At 44.2% G+C, this 23,296-nt stretch overlaps 4 protein-coding genes across 15 annotated transcripts in view; 2 read left to right on the top strand and 2 right to left on the bottom strand.

Moving 5' to 3' along the window:
• Positions 1 to 920, bottom strand: part of LOC108653694 (uncharacterized) — a 94,348-nt gene extending 93,428 nt beyond the window's left edge. For 3 of the 8 annotated variants that reach the window (XM_089262674.1, XM_030383508.2, XM_089262673.1), the window contains exon 1: positions 399 to 918. The gene's annotated coding sequence lies outside the window, so the exon portion shown is untranslated. Of the gene's footprint in view, positions 1 to 398 lie in introns of all 8 variants that reach the window. The other 5 variants (XM_089262677.1, XM_089262675.1, XM_089262678.1 and 2 more) reach the window with 5 other exon arrangements.
• Positions 921 to 1,081: 161 nt separating this feature from the next.
• blw (ATP synthase subunit alpha blw, mitochondrial) lies at positions 1,082 to 4,308 on the top strand. The gene is made up of 4 exons (XM_018106243.3): positions 1,082 to 1,304; positions 2,030 to 2,610; positions 2,687 to 3,488; positions 3,562 to 4,308. Exons 1-4 carry the CDS (start codon positions 1,245 to 1,247, stop codon positions 3,769 to 3,771), a joined length of 1,653 nt encoding a protein of 550 aa, XP_017961732.1. The 5' UTR covers positions 1,082 to 1,244; the 3' UTR covers positions 3,772 to 4,308.
• Positions 4,309 to 6,277: 1,969 nt separating this feature from the next.
• CycB (Cyclin B) lies at positions 6,278 to 9,513 on the bottom strand. Of its 2 annotated transcripts, XM_018106242.3 has the most exons (5): positions 9,164 to 9,512; positions 8,701 to 8,846; positions 8,271 to 8,536; positions 7,267 to 8,213; positions 6,278 to 7,198 (listed from the first exon to the last, which is right to left on the bottom strand). In XM_018106242.3, the coding sequence occupies exons 1-5, from the start codon at positions 9,197 to 9,199 to the stop codon at positions 6,911 to 6,913; spliced, it is 1,683 nt and encodes a 560-aa protein (XP_017961731.1). In that variant the 5' UTR covers positions 9,200 to 9,512; the 3' UTR covers positions 6,278 to 6,910. The 2 variants fall into 2 exon arrangements, with proteins under 2 accessions (XP_017961731.1, XP_089118862.1); XM_089262736.1 differs by having other exon boundaries at positions 7,267 to 8,536; positions 9,164 to 9,513.
• Positions 9,514 to 10,213: 700 nt separating this feature from the next.
• stl (ADAMTS metallopeptidase stall) lies at positions 10,214 to 22,680 on the top strand. Of its 4 annotated transcripts, none has more exons than XM_089262734.1 (12): positions 10,214 to 10,463; positions 11,628 to 12,074; positions 15,597 to 15,666; positions 16,508 to 16,612; positions 16,786 to 16,976; positions 18,518 to 19,446; positions 19,623 to 19,751; positions 19,815 to 20,064; positions 20,129 to 20,612; positions 20,675 to 21,004; positions 21,074 to 21,865; positions 22,370 to 22,680. In XM_089262734.1, the coding sequence occupies exons 2-12, from the start codon at positions 11,853 to 11,855 to the stop codon at positions 22,438 to 22,440; spliced, it is 3,573 nt and encodes a 1,190-aa protein (XP_089118860.1). In that variant the 5' UTR covers positions 10,214 to 10,463; positions 11,628 to 11,852; the 3' UTR covers positions 22,441 to 22,680. The 4 variants fall into 4 exon arrangements, with proteins under 4 accessions (XP_089118860.1, XP_089118859.1, XP_017961730.2 ...); XM_089262733.1 differs by having other exon boundaries at positions 10,214 to 10,450; XM_018106241.3 differs by having other exon boundaries at positions 10,214 to 10,450; positions 11,633 to 12,074.
• Positions 22,681 to 23,296: the final 616 nt, after the last annotated feature.

Here is a 23,296-nt window from a genome sequence, read left to right on the forward strand (position 1 = left end):
CTGCTGCTGCTACGGCTGCTGTTTCTTTTCAGCGCATTGTTTGCATAATTTGGCGAGGCTAGCGCCTGCAAGTGCCGTTAATCCTTTCACTTTTCCGCTTTCGCTTTTACTTTCCGTCAGTCGCCTGCACTTGGCTAACGAGCTGATGATGATGATATTGCCGACATAGCGATAGAGCGAGAGGGGAGGCGTGGACATGTGCGAACATGATACCCATTAGCACGTGGCAATCATCGTCAGCATTTAGCATCGATTTGACAGCGTGAACCAAACGGAATAACGGCACAACGAAACAAAGATGGCCCGCCCGCTGACCAATTCGAATTTTCGCCTGCCTAATTGCGTTTGCTTTTTGGCCCACAAACAGCTGGCTCGCTTTGCAGCAATTCAAGTTTTACCGTAATTTTTCCGCACCAATACAAATGCAAATTGCCGAAATCACATTAAAATCCTGCCACGCATTGAACGACGTTCGGCTAAAGTGCGGCACTTTTATTTACAGTTATTCACGTTTTTCACTTGCTTCTTTTATTCGCCCGTTATTCGTTGAAACTCGCGCACGCACATATTAAACGATTTAAATTTCAGCTATTTTTTCCACGACTGCGTTCACTCGGTCCACACGCTTACATTTTTATATTCACTTTATTGTATTTCCCTTTCTTACATTTCTTTTTCATTCTGTGTATATTTTCATCTCCGCGTTGCGCGTTCACAACACCGCACAGACTCCGACTATGAACTGGCGAGTGCTTGTGGATGGCTCTACAATTTAGTACTGAGATTCAGTGAGGCCTCCTCTTCGGCTGGGGCACTCAATTGTGTGCGTGTGTAGAGTTGCGCAGGATGCTGGGCGCTCTCGTGTGCGCTTTCCAGCCCAAAACCGCCGCCTGCCGAACACGCCAACTAACAGTTGAAAACTCTCCACGCCCAACATACCGCTGTCTATGCTGCGCACTGTTAGGCAGGTGGAGTTCCTTATGTTAGTGAGCAACATGCTGCTGTTATGTACAGTGCTCAGCTGATATTATAACCTATCGATATGCGCAATAACGTTGCTCTCAATCTTATCGATAGTATCGTTGGCTCATTTCGTACGACTCTGGCCACACAGACGTACAGCGAACGTGAGCCGAACGGCAACCATCTTTGTGAAAAATACCTACTAGTCTGGAGAGCAGTCGGTGTAGGAATTAAATAATTTCTGCGGCTTATAAAAAGTTAAAATATAAAAAAAATTAACGATGATTTCTGCTCGTTTGGCATCGTCGGTCGCACGTAACTTGCCCAAGGCGGCCGCACAGGTATAAAAATAAAACAATTAAACGAGTAAAAGAAGCAAGAAAAAAGAGTTGCAAAAATGCAAATATATAAAGCATACATAACCCAAACCAATTGGCCATAGATTCCAACTCCAAACTCTAATGTTCAATTAAAGTCGTCTGAGTAATTCAAGCTCTGCTTTTCCGTTTGCCAATTACATTTGACTTAGTTTTGGCCAAAGTTTTAGTTTTGTGTTACGCAATGCCGCACGCAAAAAAAAATTACATAACACATTAAGTGTTCTATGTGCCAATATTTTGCTAATTTAAAGCTCATCAAATCAAAATTGAAGTGAAGTATTTGCTGTAAGAATTTGTGTTTTTATTAGAAACGGTTACATAATTTTTGTCAACGGGGCTCAGCTGCAGTCGCTGCCGCTTCTGCTGTGTGTTGGCCAAGCAGAGTTTGAGGTTATGTGCGTGTGCTTTCAAGCAAATCAGTCAATTGGCAAAGAAGAATACATATCCATAAAGTAAAACCAAAAAACAATTGAATTTAATAATATCTTCCAAGTGTAATTCAAATGGTGTAAATTTGTTAGGTGTACCGGTGGCCTGCTTATGGTTGCTTTGCTGTGTGTTAGAGCGAGATAGCAGCTGTTCTGCTCATGTGGTTATTCAATGCTGCCCCCACCCCCGCCTCTATTTCTGTAGTGATTTTGCTCCTTATATAAGATAAGCTAATGCGTTTGGCATCTATTCCACAGGTTGCCTGCAAGGCTGCATATCCAGCTGGAACTCTTGCTGCCCGCAAATTCCATGTGGCCAGCACACAGCGCAGCGCTGAGATCTCCAACATTTTGGAGGAGAGAATCCTCGGCGTTGCACCCAAGGCCGATCTGGAAGAGACTGGCCGTGTGCTGAGCATTGGTGATGGTATCGCTCGTGTGTATGGTCTGAACAACATCCAGGCCGATGAGATGGTGGAATTCTCCTCGGGCTTGAAGGGCATGGCCCTCAATTTGGAGCCCGACAATGTCGGTGTTGTCGTCTTCGGTAACGACAAGCTGATCAAGCAGGGCGATATTGTCAAGCGTACTGGTGCTATTGTCGATGTCCCCGTCGGTGATGAGCTGCTCGGCCGTGTTGTCGATGCTCTGGGTAATGCCATTGACGGCAAGGGTGCCATCAACACCAAGGATCGTTTCCGTGTCGGCATCAAGGCCCCCGGCATCATTCCTCGTGTGTCTGTGCGCGAGCCCATGCAGACTGGCATTAAGGCCGTCGATTCCCTGGTGCCCATCGGTCGTGGTCAGCGTGAGTTGATCATCGGCGACAGACAGACTGGGTGAGTGAACGCCTTGTGGATACCTTCTCCTCCTTCAATTACTGGTCACTCATCCATTTATATTTCCAATTTACAGTAAGACTGCCCTGGCTATTGATACCATCATCAACCAGAAGCGTTTCAACGACGGCCAGGATGAGTCGAAGAAACTGTACTGCATCTACGTTGCCATTGGCCAGAAGCGTTCCACTGTCGCCCAGATTGTGAAGCGTCTGACTGACTCCGGCGCCATGGGATACACCATCATTGTGTCTGCCACCGCCTCTGATGCCGCTCCCCTGCAGTATTTGGCTCCCTACTCTGGCTGCGCCATGGGTGAATTCTTCCGTGACAAGGGCAAGCACGCCCTGATCATCTATGATGATTTGTCCAAGCAGGCTGTTGCCTACCGTCAGATGTCCCTGTTGCTGCGTCGTCCCCCTGGTCGTGAGGCCTACCCCGGTGATGTGTTCTATCTGCATTCGCGTCTGTTGGAGCGTGCCGCCAAGATGTCCCCCGCTATGGGTGGCGGTTCACTGACCGCCCTGCCCGTGATTGAGACCCAGGCCGGTGATGTGTCCGCCTACATTCCAACCAACGTCATTTCGATCACTGACGGTCAGATCTTCTTGGAAACCGAGTTGTTCTACAAGGGTATCCGTCCCGCTATCAATGTGGGTCTGTCTGTGTCCCGTGTCGGTTCCGCTGCCCAGACCAAGGCCATGAAACAGGTTGCCGGCTCCATGAAGCTGGAGTTGGCCCAGTACCGTGAGGTCGCTGCCTTCGCCCAGTTCGGTTCGGATTTGGATGCTGCCACCCAGCAGCTGCTGAACCGTGGTGTGCGCCTAACTGAGCTGCTCAAGCAGGGCCAGTATGTGCCCATGTCCATTGAGGATCAGGTATAAATATCATGCTGTACTTCAGATAACACTGATAGCACTATACTCTCTATATCTCCCCACCCACACCTAGGTCGCTGTCATCTACTGCGGTGTGCGCGGTCACTTGGACAAGATGGATCCCTCAAAGATCACCAAGTTCGAGAAGGAGTTCTTGCAGCACATCAAGACCTCCGAGCAGGGTCTGCTCGACAGCATTGCCAAGGAGGGACAGATCTCTGAGGCTGCCGATGCCAAGCTGAAGGACATTGTCCAGAAGTTCATGTCCACCTTCCAGGGTTAAGCAACAACAACAACAACAATGGAAGCCGAAACGTGCAGTCATATCCTAGATATGGAGCAGAAACCACCAACAACTCCTTTCAAGCTAATAAATAAATTACTGTCTAAGCCGCTAGCAGCGTTAATAATTGATTTGAAACTGCCCAACTGCGCGTCGATGATGAGCAACAACAATATCGTCGGAAAGATAAAACCAACACTCTATACACCATAAGAAAATACAAACAACATAAAAATTATAAAACTTAATGAAAAAAAAACCTTTGCGCATTCATGTTTTCCTTTGCTGCACCTCTCGCGTTTTGTCCTTTGCCACACACTTGGGAGAGAGAGCGGGACGGACGGGAGAGGCGTCTCAGCGAACGGATGCCACTTCGAATTTCAGCATTAGCCACACTTCCCCCCCACTTAAAAAATAATACTGTTTAAAAATCTATAATCAATATTTGACATATTGTAATCGAGAATAGTCGAAAATGAAAAGTTTGTGGATGATTGTGAAACGATGAAAATAAAAACGATACTATAATTAACTTAATCATACGATGGCACTATTAACTATATATGTATATTCACCTGCTATTTGCTTAGTTGGAGAAGAAATTTATTTCATTTAAGCAGTTGGCAATAGTTGAAGCTGCTCCGATTTGGTTTACATATTCTATTTTAGTTGAAGTTGAGTTTATTTCTGGAATATATTTCTCATATATTTGATAGCTGAAACAGAGCTGAACTACAATTTGAACTTAACACACATACATACATAGTTGATTGGTCTACAAATCGTTTAAAAAATTCTTCACTCTTGGGCTCTCTTGAGGGCAATATAAAAAGTCTCAAAGCCTAATACAACAGTTTTGGGTAGTATTTCTGGGTAAAACTACTCCTCTTTTACTCTACTACTCTTCATCTTATAGTTAGGTTTAACTCTTACTCTGCTAAAATATGTATTGCTTAATATAGGTTCCTCGTAATCCCCCCAAACGCAAATCAACTTAGCTCACCTTAAGTAAGCCCAACTCTAATATCTTGCTAGACATTCCCATAGCACCTTTTCGGATGTCCTAGGTAAACAATGACCAAAAGATGTTGCTAATTGAAATGCTGTCAGAGGCAGACACCAGACAGACAGCCAGACAGGACGAGGTCCTTTACGCTAAGCTGTGCACAGTCTCAGCTGATCCGTTGGGCAGCAGCAGCTGTTGCTGCAGTTCTCTTGCTCTGCTTTGTCTCTCTTTCGTCTCACAACCTTTTGCAGTGGCCGTGCCGCAGCGCAGCAGGATCTGCTCTGCGGCAACTACCTGGGCAAGGACGACAAATAAACTGAGTCTGGTCTGGTCACAGTTCACTAGCCGCCGTTTCACGCTCTGCATATTTGGGTAACAGCCAAGCAGAAAAGGGCGCAAGGTTCAGTCGACTGCAGATGCCCAAATCCAGGACTGTCGACTCCTGTCGAGGGGCTCACAAAAAATGACTGCGATTTGTCAAACGAGAGAGAGAGAGTGAGAGCGAGAGACAACGCCTAAGCGGCACTCCACTGCTGTTGCCGTTGCTGCTCCGCTTTCTTTCTTTTTATTGCATTTGTTTGCTCGTAAAAGTGTCGAAATTAATGAGCGCTATAAAACCGTCAAACTTGAATTTCGAACAGGCGAACAGAAGCCCCAGCAGCGAGCGCAGCGCAGTCGCCGCCATTCGCACTCACAGTTGAGCTCTCGGTCATACGCATACACACACACACACACAGACACCCGCTCACACACTACACACACACACACTCTCGCACGCGCACGCAACACATTAACATACACGTGCGCGTGCAGACAATACCGACGTCGCTGCCGGCGTTGAGCCAAAGCGCTGCCCAGGCAATTGCCATAAACCAACGCAAGAACAACGGAAAGACAAAGAGAGAGAGAGAGAGAGCGAGCGAGCGAAAGCAATCACGCACACACCCATACACTCACGCGCTCACACATGTTCCAGCCAGCAAACGAAGTTTGAGAAGAAATATAAGGGCGGGAAATTACTGACCTGCGATCTCAAAGAAGAGACTGCAAAACTCAAATGCCAAGACGCAAGGCGAGCCTTTGTATGAGTTTTGTTGTTTTTGTGCTGTATGTTTGGCAGTTGATAAGGGCCGCAGGGGTCGCGGCGTATCACATTTTTGTATTCTTTGCCTCTTTGTTACGCTTTAATTTTCAACTTTCTCACAGACTCCGCTGACGAACAAAAATTACTGGAAAGGGCAAAAAGATAGTTAGAAAGAAATAACTTGGCGGGTTTCTTGTTTCATGTGAAATGTTTGCAAAATTGCATTTTAATTGAATTTTTAATGGATTTTTGTTTGTTAAATATTTATATTAAAAATTTTATTTAATACATAGAGCACAATTTCCAAATCCAAATTGCTTAAGCTAAATATAATATAATCTGCATATAAAAATGGCGTATTTGTTGCCGGGTTCTATTTTCTTTTTGTTTTTTTTTTTTTGTGATTTTTTTTTGTCTTTTTGAGAAAGTAACTTAAAATACTTTGAGAGGCAACGCCGATATCTTTAGCCAGCAAATGCGCCCGTTGCTCACCGGTTTATCTCTTTTTCTCCTTCTATTTTTTTTCTTGCTTATCTTCTCTGAGGGCTCATTGTTAAAAACAAGTTACATACAAACATACACATATATATATATAACATATATATAGTAGCAGTAGGGGTGAGGGGGGAGTGGGAAAACGTCGACCAGAAGAACAAAACTCAAGCAAACTTTTACCCAAACGATGAAAATGTTGCCGAGTCTGACGCTGGATCCGGTTATACTATATGTATAGATATATAGATGTTAGGGGAGTGTTGGGGGGTAAACTGAAGGGGGGTGGGTTAACTACGATTAAATATACTCAATTATGCACAATTATTAATCAATTACACGCTCACACTCACATTCACATACAAATATAAAGAACGAGCAAGAGAAATTACACAAATTTAAAATAGGAAACAAAAAATTGAACTAAACGTGAATTGCAGTCAATATCAACGCCAACTGCTGGGCGGTGGATGTGTGGGTTGAGCTATTATTTCTCTCTCACTCTCCCTCTGTGAGTGGGTGGGTGTGTGTGTGTGTGTATTTCTGGCTAATTTCAACTATTTCTTGCCCACAATCGAGTCCAACAACGCGCTGCTCAGCTCCGGACGCAAGGCGATCTTCTGGAACTTGTTCGCCTGGTACTTGGTGTAGATGGCCCTCAACTTGGCCGTGGGCGCATCCCGAGCCAATTTCGCAATCTGTCGTGCAATCGGACGCAAATAGGCAGCCGTATAACGGGAATAGTGCACCAATGTGGGCGTCCAGTGCCTGTCGCTAAATCCGGTGGCCGCACGCGAATTGCCATTGAGCAAGTGCAGCGAGAGGAAGAGCGAAGCTGCAGCAATCTGTGAAGGAAGTATTTGATATTTATATAGATTTAGTATACACAGATGATGCTTCAGCCAACACCCACCTCAGAGGGCTTGTAGCTGGCCAGCTCGTAGTCCATGCTAGCTAGCTCCAAAAGGTATTTGGACATGGCATGATGCTCATCCTCGGCGCTGGCCGCCTTCGAGAAGCGCCGCAAGAAGTGTATGGGCAATGGACGTGACAGATTATTATCGATGGCCTTCAGTATTTGCATCTCCATTTGCCTGATCTCCTGACCCGTATACGAATCGTCCGTAATGAACACAAAGTCCCCAATGGCCGGTGGGAACAGCTCCTCGTATTTGGTGGCGATAAACAAGGCCGTCACGCCCACCAGCTGTAAATATTTGCGCCTGGTATCCTTGACCACCTGCAGATAGCGATCGATGATGGCCACGGCCAAGTGGAAAGTTTCCGCCGCCAGATGGAACTGCAAATGCACCTCGTTTATCCAGTCGATGAGCACAGCGCGCATTTTATAAGAAACTTCCAGTTGGTTGGCCAAATGATCCGGGTAGATGGGCTGCTCCTCCTCCAGCTTATAGAGATAATCATAGATATCGTTGACATACTCCGAGACCAAAACCAAATTCTCGCCATCATCGGCATCAATGTCCTCCACCTCCAAGCGTTTGGTGGACAAGGACATCGACGAAGTCTGGCTTGGGGCAGCGGCTGGAGCGACTCGCAGCTTGGATGGCAGCTTTGAGAGGATTGCAATCTCCTTCTTGGGCTGTGCAGCAACAGCCGCAGCAGCAGCAGCCGCTTCCTTCTTCAGGGCCAGCGCGTTGGCCGCAGTGCGTGGCTGAGCACGGGGCACCAGTGGCTCCTTCTTAACTGCTACTGCTGCTGCTGTTGGAGCTGCCGCTGCTGCTGCCGTGGGATTGGCCAATGCAGCGCGCAGCTTGGTCAGGGATTTGCGTGACAAATTGCTATCCTCGCGCCGCAGCGTGTTCACCTTCTCGTCGGAAATGGACTTTTGTTTGGCAACTGCAGGAAGACGAGCTCGAATTGGGGCCACAATTTTTTTTATTACCGGATACTTACGCTTGTTGCTCGGGTCGGCGGCCACTTTTGCAGTGGCTGTTGTCGTTGCAGCCGTACGGCCAGAGATTTGGCGTCCAATCTGACCCAAATTTGTACGCATCGAGTTGGAGCGCAGGAGTGGACCGGCTGCTGACTTAGTGGCAGCAGCTGCATTGGCATTGCCATTAGCATTAGTATTAGCATTGGCATTGGCATTGCTTAAGCCCAACGGCTGCTTCTTCCAGTGGGTATCCACACGCGCCTTGGTCAATTTTACATCTTTCAATCTGCAAAGAATTTTATTGCATTTATTTTGAATTGTTTATATATATTATTTTTATATTATTTATTTATTCAACAAACTTATTATTATTTTATTTTATGTTTATTTATTATATTTTAAATTCACTTAATTTTTATTAAACATATTTTTAATTTTTTCACCACTCACTCTTTTTGTGCCGCTTCCTTGGATATCAGTCCACGATTTAGTCCACGATTTTGCAGATCGCCGAATGCGGCGCGCTTTGTGTTTGCCTCGTTTGAAGGCACTGTCAATTTCTTCACTTGGACTTGATTGTATTTCTCCGTTGCATTCTGCAAGCATGGAAATAATTTGCAAGAGGTCAATGCATGGGCGGCCATTTTGTAAAAGGGCGATATGCTCAGAGAGTTGGATGTAAAAGTAGCGGTACTAGAGTACCGCAACATTACCGACAGCAAGTACCGAAAAAAGCGCCAAACGCAAATACCGCTGCACCAGCAACAACAACAGCAATGCCAGGCAAACGGCATTTTTACCCCTCTCTTATGCGCTCAACGGCGACGCTGCAATGGCGGCGGCGGCGACTGCGACGCTGCTTAACGCAGCCTGCTAAAATTCCAGATTAAAAATGCTAATAACTATTGCTTACCTCGTCCATGATCATTTTAGGCGCTGTGCTCATCATTTTGTTGCTGTTTTTTTCTTTTTACTTATTTATCGACGAAAATGCTTTAATTTAGGGGTTTTTGTACTTGAGCGCGTTGATTTCGTTTCCTTTATTGAACGCAAAAATATATTGTTGAAATTTTTGGTATTATTTGTTTTGTAGCCTGTATTCGATTGCACAATTTTATTCTAACATGTATGTATATATTTCAACGATTGCTACTTTTATTCGAAATTATAAATTTAACTTTTTTGGAGTCTTCCGAGCTCTGCGCAAGATGCGAACGCAAGCCGCTGCCGTTTGGATTTGAAATGCACGCCAGGTAATGAAAATAATGTGACCAGCTGGTGTTAGGCGCAGAACGTCCGCCGCTTAAGTGTGACCGGCTGTGGGCCGCACATGAGAAGCAACGCTGTAGCATTTAGCTTTTGTCAGTCGACAAAAAGTGCTGCCCAGCAGCTACTATTTGATATAGCCGTTGGATTTGAATGCATTGTTAATTTTAATAGGTTCTTATAAGAGTTTTTCTTCGCCAGTTGTTGATTTAGTGATGTTATTGTTTTTATTTTTTCTTCTGTTCCTCGTGAGTGATTGCATCAATTAAATGCTGATCACTTCAATCGGCTGGCATTTTGCAAAGGTTCTTTCGGCTTACAATTTAGCACTTGTTGCATTTGCATTGTTGATTTAAGATTTCCTTCAACAAGCACAGCGGAAATGCAGCATAATTCTTACTTTGTTCTTTTTTTTCTCTACTCCACTGTGATGATCAGTGTCAAGTTTTCGTCTGGCCACAAAAAAAAGAGCGAAAAAACAACAATTGGCGTTCTCTGCACTTGCTACGATTCTTTTTTTGCTGCTAATTTTTCGGCTGCTTTGCTTAACGGTGCCATTCTCTATTGTTCCTTTCCGTTCGTTCGCTCCACTCATTAGCATATAGCTTCATCTTCAAAACTTCAGAGGGCTCGAGCGAGAGGGAGAGCGAGAGAGAGAAAGAGAGAGCGCGTGCATATAAATTTCTGTGCCGTTCGTGGCATGAATAAAGTTTTCCGCACTCGTGAGTTTTTCGTCATTCGCGAATGTTTCGCTGCCGTGAAAACATCTTTTTCCCCGTTCGGTAGACGATCGTTCGCGCTTCGCTGTGATTCTTCTTTAGCTCAACTATAAAAACAGAAGAAGAAGAATAAAGTTTTCAAAAATCAATTGAGCTGACCTCCAGCTGGGCAAACTAAAGCCGTGTTTCAGTTTCAGTTTTGATTTATCCAAAAAGTCTGTTAAAAGTGTAATAAAAATCATAAATTGTGCTCGCCAAATGTTCTGCTTGAGAGCAGCTGCTGCGGTGTTTTCGTGTGTGTTTGATGCTCAAATAAAACTAAATGAATCCATAATAAAAAAAAGAGCTATCAAAATAAATCCAACATTTATTTAAATAAAGAAATTTTTAATTGCCTTTTGTGGCTGTTTATGATCTGAAGTGCGTTTAGCTTTTGTTATCGTTATCGGCTGTGTAAAGAAAACAGGAAGTGCGAGGCGCTTTCAATCTGAAGTGCGGCCATACTTTAAAATAACACAAATTACTTGGCAATGTTATCTGTTATCATATCTCTACAGCAATAAGGAAGTGCTAAGCAGCTGAAGTCTGTCAAGTGTGACCTAGCTGAAGAATCTAATTAAAAAGCCAAAGGACTTGCAAGTCGCCGGAGCACTTCAGTATGACCAAACTTCAAGTTTACTTAAATCTACATATGACTAGCGTCTGTTGTCCTTAACAGAATAGCGCAGCCACATACAGGCTACACAACATGCTTTTATTCTGTTAAGCTTCCATCTCTCGTGCCTCTGTTATCCTTAACAGAATTCCAAACAGGCCAAGCTTCTGTTAAGTGTGATCTCTCGTTCGCCTGTTATCCTTAACATTTTTCCACAGCAATCAGCTGCTGCAAGGCACAACATTTCTTAGTGTGACCGAATTCTTCAAAAATTCCCGCTGCTGTCCTTAACATATCCAGCGCCAGCAAGCGCCTTTCGAACTTTACTCTGAAGTGTTAACCCTTTCAGTCTTCTATCGTTATCATATCACCACAACTATCGGCTAACGCACGACCAATTGAAATTCTATACAATCTAACGTCATCGAAAGCCACAAACGACTTAAGCAACAAACTTGCATTTGACTGCTCAATTTACGAAAGTAGACTAAAAACCAAAGTAAAGCCAAGCAAACAGCAGCAGCAACAACAGCGAGCATTAGCAATTAATTAGTGCATAAAAAAGTTAAATTAACTACCGCAAAAGCCTGGCTGTGTGCATTCACTTTTCTCTCTCTCTCCCTCTCTCTGCCCCGCTGCTTCTGCTTCTCCTTCTACTGCTGCAATCGACGAAATTTAGGCGAAAAAAAAAACCGAACAAGTATTATTATTATTTATGTTATATTTTTTCGTTGCAGTGCAGAAAATGTAACAAAATAAAGGAAAAAAAAAAACCAAAACAAAAAATGATGACGCAAATACGCAGTTTAAATTAGCTTGCGCAGCAGAATAACAAAATAAAGAAATAAATCCAACAAAATTTTACTGCATAAATTTTGCAACAAATGCAATTTGTGAACATCAAATGTAAATAGTATATTACAAGCAGCTTAATTGTTGTCGACTTGAATAAACGCGTCGTTATGTCTACAATTGCGGCTAATCAGCCAATTAATCGTTATCGTCATCGTCATCATCATCGGCATCGTTATCGTTTGTGCCTAATTGTCTTGACAGCAGCTTTATGGCTGGACACTTGGGCAGCACTGGCCTCTGCCGCCGTCAACGCCAACGCCAACGCCAACGCCAACGCCGTTCACATTGAGCTGCGGCGCAGGCGCAGCGTTCGCTTCAATGGCATTGAGGTAATTATTGTCGCGATTCGAATTGCATATTTCTAATTGATTCATGTCATTTGTCACTTGCCGTCACTTCGTCATTCGTCCTCATATCGTATCATATGTAACCCACTAACGAATCAGGTGATTCTTGTCTGTGTCACACCGAGTGCTGACCATGCAAACGCTGCAAGAGAATACTGAAGCGTGATTCATTAATAATTGCCTGCATAGGCACTCTATACGGCCGGGAACGGGGCCGGGGAGCGTGGCGCTGGGCGTGGCTGTGTAACAATTTTTGGAACAAGTGCAGTTGAAATGTGAAGCGTTTAATGACCTCTACCCAGTGCTGGGAATATTTGCAGAAATGTTTAAGTAGGGTATGTAGGTTTATAGGCTGAGCATGTAACGGGCTGAAAGGGAGTTTTTCTATGGGGTATATGAGTAGAATATTATGTATCATTTTTATGCGTGTTTGAATTTTATTATTAGTTGCACTCATACATATCGATGTTCATGTTTATTTCTTTATAACTCGAAGACTTTTAGAGGTAGACCTATAAAGTTTGGTATGGAGGCTTTTTAATGCTTATTAATTTTAAAAAAATAAATGTTGTTACATAGCTCTACCTATAACAATAATAAATGAGAGTCATCAACTCGATATGATACATACTGAGTATTTCCTAGTCAGTCTCACTCTCCTCAATGCGGTCTGGTCCCGCAGCTGGTCTCATAATAAAAATTGCACACACTTAACACCAAGAAATAAAAACTGTAAACTTTTGTCGAACAAGTCAAATTACACGATTTGATGAGCGGCCTCAGCGTTGAGATTTTCAGTCAGCGACAGAAAAATTTGTATTTCGGGTTGCCCAGAAGGCGTCCAACCGTCTCTAACAAGTCGAATGAGCTATTTTGCAGCTGACGATTTGACAATTTGACTATGACGAGGGTAGTTTGAGGTGTTTATCAACTAAAGAATGCATTCTATTAGCTGGGAATACTTTTAGTTGTATATGATCAAAGGCCTAAGTGCGAATTACTTTTGATATTCCATATGTTTTATAAGTTCTAATGTCGTAATTTAACTGTTATATATAATGTGTTATTTAATAAAATGTGGTATATCAATGTGAGACATGTCGTGACATATTTTAAGTGGTATATCCTAAATATTATATGATATATGTATGTTCTCTATTCGAACAAATGATATATAGTATATATCATATCATATCAAATCATATCCCATAATCTATATCATACTCTTCATCCCACCCTCGTACATTTCTCGCCAGAATGCATTGCACGATTTGTCTGAAACATCCAACAAAATATAGCAACAAAAAACCAAAAATCCTCTGCGTCAGCATTTAGAGGGGGGTCGCGCAGCACAATAAGTGTGGCGCGACTTTTGTCAGCTGCTAAATTTTATAGCTGAGCGCGTGGCAAGAGCTTTTCTTAGCCAAGTTATTGACCCAACTGAAAATTAGTTGCGAATACACAAGTCGAGTCGCCATCGCCGTCGCAGTTGAAGAACCCTCAAGTCTTCGACGTCGACTTCACATGCCGCCCTGCTCCTGCCTTGCCCTCGCCTAGTTGCCGTCGATTTTCTGTGACTTAATTTCAGCCCTTTGTCGTACATTTTCTTTCTTGTTTATTTTACAATTTTGCCTCTATTTATTTGTGCTTTTTTACTTGTTTTTTCCCCTCTTTTTTTTGCCATCCACGGGTCACGCAAAATTTCATCACATAATCAGCCAGCGGGCGATTACAGCGTTCAGCATCGAGTGCGAATCCGAATGGCAGTTCGGGCTGGAGCTGGAGCTGGAGTTCGAGTACTCGACTCGACTCGACTCTAAATGCTGTTGCAGCCAATTTCCACTTCCATTTCCACGCTTTATTTTTGTTGTTGTTCTTCTCTTCTCTATTTTTTTTTGCTTTCCGGCATGGATGGTCGGGTCTTTTATGCTGTTGCCCTTGCCGTCAATTAGTGTCGTTTTATTGAACATTGTTTGAATGCACTCAAACACAAAGCTAATGAGTGGATGAGTGGTTGAGTGAATGCCTGAATGACAGCCCTGCCATGTGAGTGCAAGCGCAGAGCTATCGATTGTCTTACAGAAAGTTATCGGAGATACTTTTTTATTCATATATGTATGTAGTATATATTTTTACGTTCAATGGAATATAGTAAAACTTGTAAAACTCTGCAGTAAAACGATTTGTTATCGTTTATCGATAACAATATATATTAAAGATAGACAACATATAATAAATCTAATCCATAATTACTCCAATATATGTATGTTCAAATATACTTCCTATCCGCGTTCTTCTCTTCATCTTATTAACAAATTTCCTTGTAGATCTTCAAACCTCTCAATTGCCACTTAATCGCATTTCATTCCAATCGAATACTCCCACAGCCACGCCCCCTTTCAACAATATTGTTTTCTGTTTGCCATAGACAAACCGCCCACAGCAATTTGTGCAACACCTTTGCAGGTGGGGTGGGGGCGTGACACGAGCTACAGCCATTGGAGCTCAGCGAAGCGCTCTTCACGCATCGCCGCCCATCGACGCGCTTTTCCAAAAATGTAACAACAAATGAAATGAAATAATAGCATCACAAAAAGGGGCACACGCACAGCCTCTAAATTAAGATAAGTATGCATATGCGATAGGCAATTATCGATAAACGATAACGATGAGCCTTATGAGTCTGCGGTTGGTTGACCTATTTTAGTAAGTTTGCGTAGAACTGAAAGAATATTAAAAAAGTTACTTTCAAATGAATATCAGTAGAAAATGAATATTTGAATATGTGGCAATTATCGATAGTCGATAAGTATGAGCACTTTCTTCAATTCATTGCATTATTTTGCTGTTGGTGGTAAATAAAAGTGTATTAAGAATAAAAATAAAAGAGATGGGTAGTATATCAATATGTATGGAATACTTGGCAGCTATCGATAAGCGATAACATTTAGCTAAACGATATAGATGAAGCTTTTGACAGTTACTGAGCTCATATGACCTTTCTGATGTCAAGCAGAGCTAAAGAACGTGATTATAAATCACAACTCTTAAATGAAGTTAAGAAACTGTTATCGATAACCATAAACAGATAATCTAATTAGCTATAAAACCCGTTACTTCATGGAAGTTGTAGTTGGGCAATTTACGCAAGCATATGAATGACGCTCTGTTATCGATAAGCGATAACAATGAGCATTTAAAGCAGCTACTTAATTTTCCCCCATTTAAGTTTCAGTTTCGGGAGCAGTTGAAGAAAATGCAAATGAAAATGAAAAACGTAATGGGTTTTTTCCTAAACTAATTTTCTATTGTTGCGTGCAGTGAAAGTGTTTTTTATTATTTTCTGTGTGTTTTTTTATTTTTTGTTGGTATTTGGTTTCTGGCTGCCAGTAGACAACCCTTTTGGGCCAATGGCTCAGCTCTTTTTACGCTTTGCTGCGTCGTGTTACACATTTGCTAGCATTTCTTAAACACCGAACACCCATTTACTCTTACTCTTTGCAGCTGGACGAGAACGCGCTGCTCGAGCAGCTGGCGGGCCATGAACGCACTCTGCTCTTTGGCACCACGTCAGGTAAGTTCTATTTCTGTGGCGGGCAGGGCAACCGATTGGAAAGATTAGCCACAGCTGACATCAGACCAGTTAACCTAGTTCGAGTGGGCCAACCGGGTGGAGGGCGGTCCAAGGGGCATCGGGCACGGGGCTTAAATACCAAAGTTTAAAGTTGTGGAAAGTTTTGGCTTCTTTTTGAAGTTCTCTCTGGCTGCCTTTGACTTCTTTTTGGACTGGGCTTAAGATCAATGCCAAGTGCTGACGGGTAAATAGGCGAAATGAGGAAAACAAACTTTTAAATATTACACTAGACATCAGAATGATGTTTCAAGGCAGGCAAATGTGTGTATAAATCTAAAGAGATTACTTAGGAGCTGATCTTTGAAGAAAGAGAGAAGAAGAGAGAGGGAGAGGCGGAGAGAAAGACAAAGAGAGAAAGAGAGAGAGGGAGAGTAAGAGATAAGCAGACAGAAAGAGAGTAGAGAGTGAGAGAAAGATAGATAGAGTTAGTCTAATAGAGAGAGAGATAATGTTAACATTCTAAGCTCTCAGTAGACCCCAATATACTTCATAGCACAATATTATCTATAGATATATGTATGTTTATAATTTTAAATATGCTTGTATATAATAATAAACATTTTCAGATGCCTTAGTATTATATTTATTTAAGTACAGCAATTTGTTGTCCAGTGTAATTGCAAGGGGGACGCCGCCCAGAGGCTGCAGCCGAAGACGCAATTTGTGGGGGCGTGTTAATGCGCAGATTTGTTGGTCGTCATTATTTATGATTATTGATTCATGGAATGCACACTTTGCATTTAGCTATTGCATTTTACCTGTTTGCTTATTTTACGTTCAGTGCCTGAGTTCAAATTGGTGCAGCTGGAGCGGCGCAATGTGCACCAGGAGCAACAGCAGCAACAGCAGCCACAGCATTCGCGTAGGCGTCGCAGTGCGGCCGAAGGTAAGTTGAAATGCCACACAAACACACACACACACAAGCACACATACGCATAGAGAGACACCCACACACACACACTCTCTCTCTCTCTCTCGCTCTGCTCGTGCTGCTCCAGTTGCGCCTGCAGGGTGCACTCATTATGCGAATAATTTAATTAATTCAAATGCATTCGCCAGCCGGCACTGTGGAAGCTGAACTGAAGCTGCGCCAGACGCCGCAACTGTTTGACGATAATTTCATCTTTATACGCCGCAACGCGAACAGCACACAGTTTGTGGAGCATTCGCCGCAGCTGCTGCAGCGCCTCGAGCGCTGCTTCTACCGCAGTCCATGGGCGGCCCTCGATCTGTGCGACGAGGAGAGCGTGGTAAGTAGCAGAACGTGCCACAGCCATGGGGAGTCATACCCAAGCTGAATTGTTTATCTTGTCTGCCCATCATTACCTACATCATCGCATCTAGCAGACGGTCTGATTGCTGGCTAACCTTGTTTGTCTAAGCTGAGCATTATATCATCACAACTAAATACATTTTGTCATATTATTTAGTGCTATAGTTTCACTCAATTCCACTGTTCCACATAGTATTTATGCTTGTACAAATCATAAACTATTTTTGTTTCTACTTTTTTAATCACAGTGTTTCATATTTCACTGTTCCATAGATATTATTTATCTACATGATACTGTTTTATGTTCCATGTCAACATATACATAAATATTTAAATATTTAATCAAAATGTTCCGCTAAATTCCACCGTTCCAGTTTTTATACCCTGAACCCATTGAAAATGGGAAATCAGGGTATAATGGTTTTGTTAAAAGTATGTAACAGGCAGAAGGAGGCGTGGCAGACCCCACAAAGTATATATATTCTTGATCAGGGCGACGAGCTGAGTTGATTTAGCCCTGTCCGTCTGTCTGTCCGTCCGTCCGTCCGTCCGTCCGTCCGTCCGTCCGTCCGTCCGTATGTATGAACGCGTCGATTTCAGAAGATATAAGAGCTAGAGACTTCAACTTTTTTTTTAAATGTCCGTATATATCACGCGCAGATCGAGTTTATCACTAAAAAACGATAACTCGTTCCGATACTTTTTTATCGATAAAAAACCTTATCGAAGATCAGTTAAAAAATTATATCTCCTACATCTTTCAAGCTAGAGTCTCCAAATTTAAAACGTATATTAAGATACATTTTAGACAATTTCGGTTTTTGTTAAAATTTACCCCCCACCCCTAAATCCACCCCCTCACCCTCATCTTTGTAAAAGTCGTATATCAAATACTAGAGACTTGTACTTCGGTATACACATACATTTAAACATCATCATTACGTTCTGTAAGTTTCATTACGATCGTACGTCTAGAAATTAAATTATTCAACAAATAAGTTCTCATAATATTGCCAACACTGCAGCGCAACCCAAGCGCAATCGCCTGTATATGCGTGTGTGTATGCGTGTGTTTGTTTGTATGTGTATGTGTGGGCGTGTATTTGTTTGTATGTGTGTGTGTGTACGTGTGTGTGTGCTAATTATTATTGAAATATCAGTTCCTTGTAGGGTTCAGGGGATCTCGTAGTCGAGCAGTCTCGACTAGAGCTTTCTTACTTGTTTATTTAGTGGAACGTTGGTAATGGAACACCTTAAATATAAAATGCACACGCAATGTGAAAAATTCACAAATTAGCATTAGACAATAGAAATTAATCATTCATAAATTTCAAGGCCATGAACAAATGGAACTGGAACACCCAAATTTGATTTGCCATGCTTGAATGTTACAAAATCCATAATTCACAATGCCAACACCATTATTCCCATGTCGAATTTACCGCTCTGCTGTCGTTTCATTTCCACTGTTTCTGCCAGCTGTTACCCAGTCTTATCTAACCTTTCAACAACTTGCAGCGTGGCGTCTTTCAGCAGAATGCCAGCAATTTTGTCATCCAACCGCTGCCGGCGCGATTTGGAGCGTCAGCCCATGTGCTCTACCAGGCGCGCTTAGATAAGAGCGACAACGGCGGCGCCGAGAGTCGGGCCATACCGTTAGACAGTCAGCTGCAGTTCGAGCCCGATGCAGATGAATTCAACGAACCGCAACAGCCAACACAGCCGCAGCAACGCCAGCAGCTGCGTCGCAAATTGCAATCACAGCTGCGACTGCGCTATCAGCCGCGTCATCATCATCATCGCCAACAACATCATCATCATCATCAGCAGCAGCAGCAGCAGCAGCAGCTTCATCATCATCATCATCATTATGGCACTGGCATTGCCAGCAACTCTTCCAGCACGCCTCGCCTACGCCGGCACATCGATGAGCCGTCGCGTCGCCCCTACGTGCCCGACGAGCTGTACATCGAGACGGCGATCTTTGTGGACAGCGACCTGTACAGGCACATGGGCAAGAACTATCCCACGAACACGGAGAACGAGCTGATGCGCTTCGTGCTCGCCATGATCAATGGCGTCCAGCTGCTCTATCACCATGACACGCTGGGCCGGCGCATCAACTTTGTGCTCAAGCGCCTGGAGATCCTGCCCAAGGATACGCCGGGTCTGTACCGTTCCAGCGACATTGACAACTATCTGAGCAACTTTTGCCTCTGGCAGCGGAATCTGAATCCGCCCCTGGATGCCGACATTCTGCACTACGATCATGCTGTCATTCTCACCGGCCTGGATCTCCATGTCACCGGCAAGAATGGCAAGGTGACCAGCCAGGTGGTGGGCCTGGCGCCCGTGGCCGGCATGTGCACGCCCACCTCCTCCTGCACCATCAACGAGGGCAAGCACTTCGAGAGCGTCTTTGTGGTCGCCCATGAGATCGGACACAAGTGAGTGAACTGGAGGATGTAAACATTCATCTATTGAGCTATACCAAACTATTTTAACCGATCTCTCCTTCTTTCTCTACTTTCATCTTCTTTGCAACTGCTTCCCATTTCCTTTATTTAAATTTGTGTTCCATTCCCAACGTTCCGTTGAATTTTTCAAATATATATCTCTTCAGCTTGGGCATGCGTCACGATTCCAAGGAGAACAATTGCGATCCCAGCCTGCACATCATGTCGCCCACTTTGGGCAGCGGCAAGATAACCTGGTCGAAGTGCTCCCGCGGCTATCTGGAGGATTTCCTAGCGTAAGTCAAGCTCGAGCATAGCTCACTTAGTCTCTTTTTCCTTTGACTCCATCCTTGCTTTAGTCTCAAGCAGGCGGAATGCCTGTTCGATAGAGGGCACTTCATTGGCAAGTGGGATCACTCGGCGAAGGGCAAGTTGCCCGGGGAGCGCTTCGATGCCAATCAGCAGTGCATGCTCAAATTCGGGCGCAACTCGGTGCATGCGAGCAGCCAGAGCAAGTCGGAGATTTGTCGCGATCTGCACTGCCAGCGGGAGAGACTGACCTGGACCTCGCATCCAGCACTGGAGGGCACCGAGTGTGGACCCGGCATGGTAAGCAAAAGAAATCAGCTTTAACTTGGTTCAATCCCTGCTAATCCTCAAGCGCCTTTGACAGTGGTGTCGCGGTGGCTCCTGTGAGCCGCGCCCCAACAAGTACCCCATCGGCTCCATGAAGCAGCTCAGCGGCGGCGGCTTGGTGAAGCCCAGCTACGAGAAGCACAGCGCCATCTATGCCGAGTCCTCGAGCCGAATGGAGCAGCTGCAGCAGCCGTACAAGGCCAGTGGCAACGAGCTGCCCGGCGTCCTGAGCACCTGGAGCGATTGGGGCGAGGCGAGTGCCTGTGACTCCAGCTGCCTGTACGGTCCATCGAATCGTTTGCGCGAGGGCAGCACCGGCCTGCGCACCTACAATCGCAGCTGCCTGAGCTACCCCAAGCGCTGCGAGGGCTGGGATCGCAAGTTCGAGGCGTGCATAGCCAAGCAGTGCTATGTGGTGCCGGTGCACACCATCGGCGACTTTGCCACCAATGTGTGCAACAAGGCGCGCAAGTCCGACAGCGAGCTGACGGGCGAGGGGCTGCAGCTGGTTGGCTCCATCGGTGGGTGTGACCAGAATCTATATCCAAATCAATATCTAAACTCTTTTTTCCACGGCTTGCAGAGGATTCCTGTAAGATTTTCTGCCGCACCAAGAGCAACGGCACCAAGTCGCGTCGCTGGACCTTTCCGGACGGGACGACATGCCGTGCTCAGGATCACGGCCCGGAGCACATTGCCTACTGCATTGCCGGACGCTGTGAGAAGTTCTCGTGCAGCAATGCCACGGACAATTTCTTCAAAATGGATAACACGTTCTGTGCATATCGGGCGCCACGCCCACAGCGCGACTCCACGGAGCTGGAGAGCAAACAGCAGTCGAGCTATACGAATAACATTAGCTACAAACGGAATGCAGAGCGCGTGGAGCCCTACAGGAATCGCTATGAAAATGGTGAGCAGGAGCAGAGAATTCTCTTAGCTCTGTTCTCTAGCTGCTCTAACGTTTCTCTATCCACTGCAGAGGTAGCTGTGCGCAGTTTCCACGGACAGGACAATCATTTAGTGCCACAGCCAAAGCCGTACAAGCACAAGGTCTCATCCTCACCGTACTCCTCCTCCTCCTCTTCGTCCTACTCGAATGACTACAAATACAACTACCATGTGCATGATCCATTTGGCAAGGCGGCGCCGCCTCCCCCCTCTGCCTCGCTCGTTGTCGAATCGGACTTGGCGTCGGAGTGGCAGGTGGAGTCCGGCTGTCACTCCAATTGCATGACAGAGTCAATGGGCGTGCAGGCAGTTAGGTCACGGCGCACGGGCCAGCGCAATATACAGTTATGCACGCACAAGGTGAAGCCATGCGAACGACTGCAAACCCCAGCGGAATATGCGGAGCAAACGTGCGCCCGCTACAAGCTGAAGGTGCGCGGCCTATCCGGCCACGGCTCCCAGATCTCGGCCAGCATCACCGAACCGGATCGCAGCTGTCGCGTGGGCTGCCAGGATGAGCACATCAAGTATCGCTATTATCTGGTCAACGGCATCCACGGCCACTTTCCCATCGGCACACGCTGCTCCCAGGTGGGCAGGCGCTACTGCGTGGACGGCAAGTGCCTGGAGTTCGGTGCGGATAAACTGCTGCTGCAGCAGTCGCACATCAGCCTGGCGCTCTTCCGGAGCAAGCGCGAGGCCCTGAGGCGAACAAAGCGCAGCTTCCTCTACTACGATCCGGTCAACATTACGGAAACGATCACCCAGGACTTTCTAAACAGCATTGTCAACAGTATTATAGATTTGGAAAGGCAACATCTGGGTAGGTAGCCGTAGGATAATTATGGGATATATAGATGTTTGAATATGAATATGTCTTTATAGATCTATCTCTATTGATCTTTTAATTATTTACTTAGCAAGTTATACATCTGACTATCTCTCTCGCTCTCTCTCTCTCTCTCTCTCTTTCTCTCTCTTTCTCTCTATTTTTATATACATATATAATTTTCCATTTCTTTATCTGTTATATAGTTATTCATAGTTCCCATAGCTTTTGCTTTATATATCTCAGCATTTGTCTCTGTCTTTCCAGTCATTTATTCATATTTACGTCCTTATCCAACTGTTTATACAGTTGTCTTGCCCATCCATTCATTTATCCATCTTTCCATTATCCATATATTTATTTATCATGTAGTTATCGTGAATCCAACTGTGCGTCTCTTTATACATAGTATATCATCTGCCTCTACCTCTACTATAATCACTTGTCTATCTACATATATGTATATATATTTATATATTTTGGTTCTACTTCTTACAGACGTTTCCTCGGACCACATCGAATTATCCAATCCTATACACGTCTCTGCGGACGAATTAAGCAACAAATAAATATAAGTGGTTTCTTTTTGTATTGTACATCTCTCTCGCCCTATATACATACATATATATTAACATATATGCCGTTCTGCTCAGACTGCCCCACCCGCCGCTGGCGTTCTCAATACAAATCCCTAGCATTTTAAGAGCTCTAGTTGTAAAGCCCTAACTGCAAATTGTACGAATATTAGTTGAAATAAACGTGCGTGAATGTGACTGAAATCAGTTCGAAATGCTAACTGAATAAATAAATATAGATATTTTTATTGATATTTATACATAAATGAATATCTTCTTATATAGACAGATAACTATATATATCCCTATAAATATTTGTTTAGCCATTTATTTAGCTTCTTGATCCAATTGAAATTTCTTTGTTTCTGGCATTTCCTGTTTTTCAGTAATAATAGTAAATAAATCGAATGAATTTGAAATCTCGGCTGACCTTTCACATTCCAATAATAATTATTCAGGTGACCCCAAAAAAAAAAATAAATCATCCAATTAAAGTTGTTTGGTTGTTGCTCGCTCGACATCGCCTTTAAATAAAAATGGCTTTTCAAATTGTGTGTGGCACACTTTTGGGCTGGCCGATAAAACGCTGCACAAGGCGCACAAAAGTAGACACGCATTACACAGTGTACTACTACACTATACTATAAGGCACACACACACACACACACACGCAGACTGAGCGCCTAGCATTCGTCTAGCTCATCCATTGTGTTACCAATTTTGGCGTTTGCATGCAAACGCCCGCAGCCATTACCAATATTCAATACCAAAAAGGGATAACAACAACAGCAACAACAACAACACACACACACACACAGACACTCAATGGTGTGTCTATGTGTGCGTGCGC

Source organism: Drosophila navojoa, chromosome 5 (assembly GCF_054131105.1).
Source record: "Drosophila navojoa isolate 15081-1374.11 chromosome 5, UAZ_NAV_1.0, whole genome shotgun sequence".
Lineage (NCBI taxonomy): Eukaryota > Metazoa > Arthropoda > Insecta > Diptera > Drosophilidae > Drosophila > Drosophila navojoa.

Coding starts and splice junctions, on each gene's coding strand:
- blw (XM_018106243.3), top strand. CDS start 1,245: ATGATTTCTGCTCGTTTGGCATCGTCGGTCGCACGTAACTTGCCCAAG. Junction 1,305..2,029: donor TGCCCAAGGCGGCCGCACAG/GTATAAAAATAA, acceptor TCTATTCCACAG/GTTGCCTGCAAGGCTGCATA. Junction 2,611..2,686: donor ATCGGCGACAGACAGACTGG/GTGAGTGAACGC, acceptor TCCAATTTACAG/TAAGACTGCCCTGGCTATTG.
- CycB (XM_089262736.1), bottom strand. CDS start 9,199: ATGATGAGCACAGCGCCTAAAATGATCATGGACGAG. Junction 8,537..8,700: donor AAGGAAGCGGCACAAAAAGA/GTGAGTGGTGAA, acceptor AATTCTTTGCAG/ATTGAAAGATGTAAAATTGA. Junction 7,199..7,266: donor CCAGCTACAAGCCCTCTGAG/GTGGGTGTTGGC, acceptor CTTCCTTCACAG/ATTGCTGCAGCTTCGCTCTT.
- stl (XM_089262734.1), top strand. CDS start 11,853: ATGTCTACAATTGCGGCTAATCAGCCAATTAATCGTTATCGTCATCGT. Junction 20,065..20,128: donor CCGAGTGTGGACCCGGCATG/GTAAGCAAAAGA, acceptor CGCCTTTGACAG/TGGTGTCGCGGTGGCTCCTG. Junction 21,005..21,073: donor CAGGAATCGCTATGAAAATG/GTGAGCAGGAGC, acceptor TATCCACTGCAG/AGGTAGCTGTGCGCAGTTTC.